This window comes from Podospora anserina, chromosome 4, assembly GCF_000226545.1.
Source record: "Podospora anserina S mat+ genomic DNA chromosome 4, supercontig 4".
NCBI lineage: Eukaryota > Fungi > Ascomycota > Sordariomycetes > Sordariales > Podosporaceae > Podospora > Podospora anserina.
The window spans coordinates 914843-924352 of NW_001914850.1; the positions used below are offsets into that span (position 1 = coordinate 914843).

General features: G+C 48.6%; 2 protein-coding genes across 2 annotated transcripts, besides 1 other annotated feature; both read left to right on the plus strand.

Moving 5' to 3' along the window:
• Positions 1-4328: 4328 nt before the first annotated feature.
• On the plus strand, positions 4329-4907 carry PODANS_4_8240 (uncharacterized protein; the record flags this gene model as incomplete). The annotated part of the gene is made up of 1 exon (XM_001905969.1): positions 4329-4907. The coding sequence occupies one exon, from the start codon at positions 4329-4331 to the stop codon at positions 4905-4907; it is 579 nt and encodes a 192-aa protein (XP_001906004.1).
• Positions 4908-5008: 101 nt separating this feature from the next.
• Positions 5009-5138: a sequence feature (rRNA 5S pseudogene?).
• A 632-nt stretch (positions 5139-5770) lies between these two features.
• PODANS_4_8230 (uncharacterized protein) lies at positions 5771-6250 on the plus strand (the record flags this gene model as incomplete). The annotated part of the gene is made up of 2 exons (XM_001905970.1): positions 5771-6111; positions 6178-6250. The coding sequence occupies 2 exons, from the start codon at positions 5771-5773 to the stop codon at positions 6248-6250; spliced, it is 414 nt and encodes a 137-aa protein (XP_001906005.1).
• Positions 6251-9510: the final 3260 nt, after the last annotated feature.

Below are 9510 nucleotides of genomic sequence, written 5' to 3' on the forward strand. Positions count from 1 at the left end.
GTTGCCAACTTGTGCGCAACAAGAAAAAGTCCGGGGCGGTAAGGCAGGCAGGTCAACCAACGGTCAGGCAACGCTATGAAATGAATCATCGTGAGGACAGCGAAGCATCGCATGGTGTAATAAACCAGGCAGCTATTTTGGACAAAGTGTGCCCGCTGAACTGACCGATAGCGACTGATGAAAGTTGAACACCGACGACGACGACGGTGGGTTATCGTAATCAAGAAAGAGTGGCCAACGTCAGCGTCTGCCCTACCATCCATACCTTTGTTGGATATTGCTCTGGATTATCACTGCGAGATGCGCGTTGGCGGCCGGGGTTGTGTTCTTTTTTGTCCCAAGTGCCGCCGTGTTACACTTGTTGGTTGTCAATCATCATTATCCCCTTTTCCATTGCAGGCCTTCTCGAGTTGTACCATGAGTTGCCATTTCCATCCGATCCAAAGAGTGTGGTGTGGTGTGGTGTGCGGTGTGTGGTGTGGGGGAGGGGGGGGAAGAAGGGGGTTCGGGTCCGCCCTTTCGCGACCGATCTCTACCCCAGACGGAGAGGCCCGTCGTGTAAGTGATAAGTGATAAGATGGGTGGAAAACGGAGTCCACTTTGACCAAGCTGAGGTTTGAGATATGGAAATCAAGAATTTTTGGCCCGTGTTTGATAGCTAGCTATGTGGAGTTTGCCCTTGATCCATCAGATCGGTAAATCAGCTGGGCATGGAAAATATAGTGCGGTAGTTTTGTTTTTGTTGACTGAAAATTCCAGTTGTTGATGGTGGTTGGTTGGAAAGTTATGAGAGGATGTCATGATAGGTCACTTACACTGTGGTCTGGACAACCCTCAAACAAACATTTGCAAGGGAGAGACAAAAAAGACACACACACAGAAATGAAAAAGGGATGGAAAAGCAACTGCCCGACACAACCAAAAATGACAGAAAACAAAAGCCCACTCTGGCAGAAAAAAAAATGCGTTGTTTGCGCATGCAGCAGCAGCATTGCCAACTGTTCTTGCAGTTTGTTTTCTTTGATATCAGGGCTTTCTCTCGTCTCCCAACTGATACTCTGGATAGCGACGGGTATCGCGAAAGAAATGCCCAACTGCCGCCCGCACCGCCCTGCCGTTTGCTACATGGAAACGGAAGAGGGGGGATTCAGGGAGCGGTGAGGCTTCCACGAGGTGCATCGCCGGCACCTCACTTTCATGCAGGAGGTGTGGGAGTGTGGGAGGTGCGATATCTGGCAGCCTTGGGCGCTGACGGTGAGACAGAAACCCAACAGGGGGTCTGGTCTGTCCGTCCGGGGAAGGTCTCTCAACCCCAGACCACCACCGCACACACACACACACACACATTTTTTCCAAAGTACCGAAACCTCCAGCTAGGGAGAATTTTGCAGCGTTACAAGAAAATGGCCAAGGCGGCGAATGGGGCCGGAATGGCTGTGGGCCCTGTTCTTGTCAAGAATGGCTCCCCCGTCCGTCCGCCTGAACGGAGCCGAAGAGCAAGGAGATGACCACCGCTGGGACCGAGGCGCGAGCGCGGTCGCAACGGACGCCAGAAGGTGAAAAAACTTCTCTAACCCCGTCTCTTCCGAGGCCCGTCTTTCCCTCTCACCCCCAACACCCGAGGTGTACCCGGACTTACACATTTCCTTCCCGCCGACCAATCATCCACCCTCTTTGGTCCCATCGCACAAACACACACAACATTCTGTGGTTCAGTCTACCACCATCGCATCACGGACGGGTTCCCGCCGAAGGGGACTTTGGACATCCGCATTCCGCACACAACAATTTTTCTTCTTCATAACCAATATCCTTCTAATTAGCGATCGGCCACTACCCGTTTTCGCTATCATCATTCTCTTCCGCGTTTCGATTTGGATCAGCTCCTATGCTTCCATCCGAAACATAATACTTTTTTCTTTTGTTCACCAAGCGAGCGAGCATTTACTTTTGGGCATTTTCGGGAACACAAAAAAGTTTGGGATTTGTTTTTTTTTATTGTCGGGGGCATTTTTACACAGAGCTTCGCAGTACACGACATCATCAGCGCCTTGCATCATCATCATCGGCATCTAGCATCACTTGGAGTTTTTGTCCTTTTCTTTTTTTTATCACCTTGAGATGGGGGTCTTGTATGATCTGAGACACTTTGTCAATGGTCTCTTGTATGTTTTGTTGGTTTATGGTTTTTGAGATACCCCATCAGTTTGGTTCTATGGATTTTATTTTTTTGCTGGTTTTGAAGGAATAAGGCAGGCGCATATGATGATACCCCCCAATTAGTTAGTTTTTTTTTTGGCTTCTCACCCTTTGTGGTGGTACATATTACTCTTCATGTAGATAGCTTCAGTAGTTTAGCACTTTAACAATAACGACAACGCAACAGAAGTTGGTTGATCATTCTTTACACTTTTGAGTTCCCACTTGCATCGTCATGACTGAACACTGCCTTTGCCATGGTGTTTCCTCTTCAATCTGCTTACAAGGCTGGACTTGTATCTTTCAGCCTCGCGCATCAATCACTCTCTCATAACCAATCCATACGGGCGCGCAAACCGCGACATGGTTTCAAAGTGTCTGAGAGATTAGTCGGGGCTATGTGAGGAGAATGCAAGGGGCGTATATAATCGGTCGTTGGAGGAGTGGTATGTATTGTAGGGTTTTGATTGTGGACCGACATGTATGCCAACATTGGGGATTGGAAGTCGAGCTAGGTAACTGATGGGTTTCAATTAGGCGCCTGCTTATCATGTGGCTGTCTCCAAGCGCCAGCCTGGCTGTTTTTTTGTTTCACAGTGATGGCCCATTAACCAAAAGGCTTATCGCCTGCGACCCAGTGACTGGCCATCCGTCATCAGTCAATGGAATCGGCAGGGCAGAGAGTTCTGACAGCCGTCTTCAGCCCAGTAGGTATATATGTCACCCCATTCCCACCTTACTTCGCATCTCTAGTTCTAATATTGTCAAACTTGCCTACCAAGTTGAAGCATAACATATACAAGATCCGAATCCACCTTATCCAACCTATCCGGTATATACTTGTAAGTCTTCCTGTCACTAGAGCCTCGATGTCCAATTACTCACACCTACACTGTCACGCCTCAGCCACCACCACAGACCAAAAAATGGACAAGGAAAACGATCCGCCAGAGGGCTACGAACCGGGCGACCCACGTCCATTCGACGACCCTCAACTGCCGATACAGGGACGTTAATAGTCGCTCTACTTCTCTGGCTTTCATGTATATGTTATCTACTGTTGGCGGGTAGTTGCAAGGGGTGTACGGTGTTTATGTGCTGAAAGCTGGCCCGCGACAGGTACCTGAACGCGGGGGGGGGTCTTTACTCGCAATCGCAGTAGAGAAGTAACTGGCAAGGCCAGGGCGACAGCCTACGGGATATGTCACTACCCGATGTTTTTCAGCTCTGGAAGTCTGAGAGTTCGTTGTTGGAAGGGGCGGAGGCGACACTATCTTTTATTCTCAATAGCTTCAACGACAAACCCCGCTGAAAATTACGGGTTGATTCCTGTGATGTGTGCCAGTGAGTGATATGCAGATGAGGTTTAGTGACTGGTGAAGACAGAGCACCGTCCCAGAACTTCATCGAAGTAGCTAGCTTTTGTAAGATGGAGTGAACTAGTGAGATGATGTGTCTTTGTATTCTCAGGGGTATAGTGGTGTCTGGTAGAAATGAGTTAACCCTTGTTTCTGATAGGTGAGGGTAATATTTGCCTTCAATGCAGTGTAATCTTTAATCATGACAAGTACCTTAGGTAGTTGAGGTAAGAGTTAAAGGTTAAGAGGACGTTTGGATTTGCGCGGGTGCTTCAAGGGCGGTAAATGCTTAATAGTTTTTTTAGAAATAGGAGAAAGTAGGATGGGTAGGGACAGGCACTGGATTGTCATAAGGAGAGCTGATGACGCCTTCCTAGATAGGCCGTGACACATCAGGATTACAGTGGGATTGCACTTGGTCTCTGTATCTTTATCGTCTAACGACCACGCACACGAAACTCAAAAAACTAGCTACTTCCAAATAACTCTCTCAGGTCTCCAACCTCACCTCTCTAATAAGCACATCTTCAACACACCGCAGCAACAGCCACTCCAACATCATGTCTCAACCCCACAACTTCTGCTTCCCCGTCCACACCCTCGCCAACGACAGGGTTAAACTGGTCCCCTTCTCGGTCAGCCTCACCTGCTCCCAAGACCCGTCACGCACGGAAAGGACAGCATGCTGACAGTCTCTATCCCCCCAAGCCTGAGCGCCATGCCAAAACCTTTGTGGAACACAACGTCGCGAGGCCGGACCTGTACACTCACATGCCCACCGGCCCTTATGCCACCACCGAGGAGTTCGTCTCCCAATTCCTCGAACAGACCTCGCGGCAAAACCCGGGATGGTTCACCTTTGCCGTCATCGACCTCACCCGCCCCGCCTCCCCCGAGGATGAGGAAGGGGAGCTAGCAGGCATGATGTCCTTTATGGACACCTCCCCCGTCCACCTCTCCACCGAGATCGGGTGCATCGTTATTTTTCCCGAGTATCAACGCACCCACGTCACTACCAATGCTGTCGGGTTAATGCTGCGCTATGCCCTCGACAGCCCGGAACAGGGCGGGATAGGGTTGAGGAGGGTGCAGTGGAAGACCAGCTCGGCAAACGCCGCTTCTGCCCGCACCGCGGAGAGGCTGGGCTTCCGACACGAGGGTGTTTTGAGGTGGCACATGGTTTTTAGGGGAGGGGATGGGAAGCACAAGGTTCGGAATGGGAAGGCGCTGCCTAGGGATAGTCCGGCGGGAGACTACGGAAGGGATACTGTTATTTTGGGGCTTTGTTGGGATGATTGGGAGGGTGGTGCGAGAGAAAAGGTTGGGGGGTTGATGGCGAGACGGGGGTGAGGTTTCCCGGGAATTTGAAGAGGCTATTATGGGCTTGTTTTGAAGAGGATGAGAAGGGGAGGAGGCCAAAAAGAAAAAAAGAAAAGCATGGCAAGGAAAAACAAAAACATACAACACCAGGGATTCCCCAGTGGTCACCCACCTGAGTACTGGTCTGGCCCTTGGCAGCTTATCTAGGGGAGAGCGGACGGGATCCCGAGTTTTCTGCCAGGTATGGTCGTATGTGGTAGTCATGATTAAAATATCAGGTTATAACTGGTAGTAGAAGGTCAAGGTGAGGAAGAAGTGTCCAACCAGAGGATAAGTGGCTAGCATTTATGGTTGTTGAGATCAGATTATGACTCTGTTCGACTCTTTGAGATCGAGCTGGTCTGTAATTGTGATCTGTCTAGTATTCTCACAGGAAGAAACGGTTAGGGATGTGCGATGAGACAAGACATGTCTATTCTTGAAGAGACGTCAAGACTGGTATAGGGCGAGTGCAGTTTAAGGGCGTTGACTCGGTCAACTTGAAATAGTGCAAGAGCTTGCTATATTGAAGATTGTTGGTCTGGGTTAGGTGTTCAAACTCAGACCATCACTCGCCCCAGCCGGGTAGTGAGCACTAGAGCAATCATCTCGTAAGTGTTCAGTAAGTAAAACTATACAACTGGACAGTATACGCTCGAAATACGAAAACGAACGGCGAAGGATTCATGGGCATCCACAACCATATCCACTTGTTACTTCATCATAATAGAACGCCGGGCCGGAGACATGTCTGCCTGGACGTTTTGATGGGTATAAGAGAAGATACATATTTGCTCGCAATCTGTTTCGACCGACAACATCATCTATTCTGCATCAAGTCCCATCCCTCCGTCATGCAACTCACCACCCTCCTCACCCTTGCCACCTCGGCCACCCTGGCATCAGCCGGCTGCTTCACCGGCGGCGCCGTCTGGGGCGAAGACCTCTACAACGCCAACACCCTCATGTACTTTGCTGTCTGCGGCAGTGACGGCACCGGTACCCACAGCTACAATGCTGGAGAGACGAGAAGGTGGTGCTATCATCTCACGGACAACAAAAGGGTAGACTTTAGCATCAGAAACATGCAGTCGATCAGGGACACATTGTCGACTGCCAACTGCGAGCTGCTCCGGAACGAGATTGCTGGGTGTCAGCATGGTGGGAGGAGGGCGTATACCAAGTTTGAGTTTACGTATGTTTTGACATGTTGTTTTTGTAAGAGAGAGAGAGACTGGAATATGCTGACAATGGTTCACAGGGCGGATCCGAATGATGGGAGATGCGCGAATCTGAGTTACCTCCCACCGGACTGGCCTTATCGGTGGTGGTGATTTGGGCTGGGTAGTGATAGTTTAAGAGATATTTTTGTGATAAAGATTACCTACCTATATTGCTGTGCCGGGAGATCCATCCCGGAGTCAGCTGTTGTGATTTACATACCTAGGAAGCCAATAAACAGCTGCAAATGAGAGTTCCGGACGAGAACGATGTGTTGTTGAGATGCTTCTATGGAAAGGCGCTCCAACTATAGTGTGAAACATAGCTCGGTGATACAGTCTCTATCTATCCAGATCAGATCTCCCCCATCCGTGGATACTTCGAGTAGGTAAAAGGTATCTTGCAAACTTGGAAAGCATTCACACGAAGATAAGAGCACCCCAGTTCTACAGGACTCATGGCAACTGCCAACGGAACGTCAAAAGTTTGGGCAGCAACTGTCTGGACAGCACCTGCCCTCGGTGTGAAGCTGCATACCCAATCGCGATTGACCAGTTCAAAACGCCATAACCACTCCGACTCCTCACCAGGCTGAGCTCCTTCCGCGAAACTCTTCTCAAACAGCTCTCAGTCTCCATCCATCATTCAGCGAGAAGGAGCGCAACCAATGCACCATGATGGCAACTTCTGGACCTAGACCATCACCGGCACTCGAGCTACCACCTTTGGAAGTCCCCCGAATTTTCAGACGTGCTGCCAGCTACATATTTCAGGCTTAGCAGCAATGTGACACCGACGGGATATCTCGTAGAAAACAGGTCGGCTCATACGTCACCCGGGTTAAACCCAGACCACCTTGCTGGCTACCTACTGGCAAAAAGACCCCATTCGCAGCATTCTCTGGCAAACGAAAGGATCTACCTAACCTATGGTAGCTTGGAGTCTTCCTGCAGCACCCCCTCAGGCTCAGTTATCAAGCTTTCTTCATGAATTACGCTTCTTGTCACGGCGGCGCATACCCTCTTGGAGCTAGCCTACACGAGGCGAAACTTGTAATATCTTCCGCTTGAAATATCGAGAATTTTGCAACTTTCAGTCAGCAGTGAGCCTTCTGGATACAAGGGCGAGACCTTCAGGAGAGAACCCATTCGGTTATGCCTAACAAATGATGCTTTCCATAAGCCGATCGGTCTTGTGTTGTATCCTGTACCGGGAGGTGGCCCTACGGACTTTTATCGTGTAGGTATCTTCATGCCAATGCCCAGAAGATCTCGCAATATTCCATCGGAACTGTTTGAGACAGGGGCGGAGGAGAGGGATACCTGTCTCTATTGAGCAGGTGGCGTTGCTCTCTAAACATTATGTTGTCTGTCTGAGGAGGGCTGGCATATATCGATAGAAGGTTGATTGAGTTGCGCGGGATCACATTGAGCAAGTACCTGGGGATATCGGTCTCTTCTTTAAACTCAACGTACCTGGTAAGTTCATGATGGGTTTAAACGTTTTCAAGGGTTTGTACAGTGTACAGGACCACCGCAACCATATCAAGTGTTCCTCCGGCTTTCTCTTTTCTTTTTTTCTTTTTTTTTTCTTTTTCACTTTCTTTTCACTTCTTTTTTTAGAATTATTACCAAGTTCACGGGTAACTCTGAGTCAATCACAAGGTGTTTCTCTTGCTCTCTATTTCTTTGATTACTCTCGTTATTGACTCAGAAACGAACACTCAGAATTAGGTATTAAGAAACCACCCTTTTGCGGCAACGTAAATGTCTTTCTATACCACCTCTATTCAAAACATATGAAGATAGTCATCATCAGTATCCAAACTATCATCTCAAGCCCTTGTACTATTCTCAAGAACCCGTTGATTGCTTTAACCCTTTTATAGGTAAGAGTTAAAAGAGGCTGAGAACGTTATTCGAAGTATATGGGGTAGAACATTTCTAGACATCTTTGGCAAGCTCCTAATTTCCCATTATTAGACTCTCTCGTTATCAAAGCACCCGATACCCCCTAGATATCCAATAACGTCTTAAAGATTTCCCTGCCCGATTTTTTTGAGCATGTATGTACCTAACACTAACTCAATACGTCCATCATATCTAACACTCCCAAGCTAGGTACATCACCTAAACCACCATACCTTTTAAAGGCACCCAAAGGATCAAGCCAACCAGGCCACACACGACCAGATTAGGAATAGATTTGAGTGTGATGGCCGGAAAGATTTAGAAGGGCACCTTAGAACGGACGTAGACATGGCCGTTCTGTTCTGCTGATTACAATACCCAGAGGTTAGGTCCAGGGGGAGGTGCTCTCACACAAGATTGTGGCATTCTCTCTTTGAGGTTCAAGACGAGGGACTAGGGAAATGACAGAGCTGTTTCACTTATGTTAACCCCAAATGGCTTTCAATTCTTACTATGACGGTATATAAATCTGATTTAAGAGCTGTATATCTACTTGTAAGTTCAAGGTAAAGAGATGTCGTAGCCAAATGGACGTTGCTAGGCATTTTGGCCAAGTTTTACTCTACAGGGATTGATCAAGACTTCATTATAGTATATTTGTCTGTTGGCTTATATAAGGTCTGTATGTAACTGAGTTCTTGTGCTATCATTTGAAGCCAACTTCTGTCAATGTCCGCAGCCTAGGTACCTGAAGTCAGATATTGGGGATTGATGTTTTGATACTTAATACCAATGTTTTCCTAAAGTCCATAGCCGCTATGAAAAGACGTGAAAACCTGTCTGGTGAGTCTAGGTATCTATTAATCACAGCCAACGTCCATATAGGCTGCTATTTAATTACATACTCAAAGCTCATGACAAGGCTGAAGTATCCAACAAAACAACAAGACTGTCACCACAGCATCCGCCCTCCCCGATGGCAAATGCAGATTTTAAACCAGGAACTTTCATCCCCGTCTCCATGTGTGAATTGCGAATAGCGAAATGTGATGCCCCGTGTGATCCGAGACCTCGACCCTTCGCCAACCTCCCCCTAGCGCGTGATTGATAGTCCAGGGTTCAGAAACCAGAAAAAAAAAAGGTGACGGCCCGCTTGTTGGTCGAGTCACGGCTCAGGTCAGCACGCCGAATAAGGAAAGAAAAGTTGGTGATCGGCAAGCCAGCTTCAGGGCGTGATAAAAAGTTTGCCGAGAAGCTGGCTTACTTGAAAGAAATCCCTTAGTGCTCTCAAGTCCTGCTTTTTCGTTCAGCTCTCGAGACTAGCAGTTGTGAAGGGAGTTATATGGCAGGGATTAGATCTCATCGGCGGCACAAGCGGGAGAGCGGACGACGGCGGGCGCAGGCGGGGGATCATCATCGGGCAAGGGCCCTCGCCGTCCATCCACCCGCAAAAAGCACCCGGC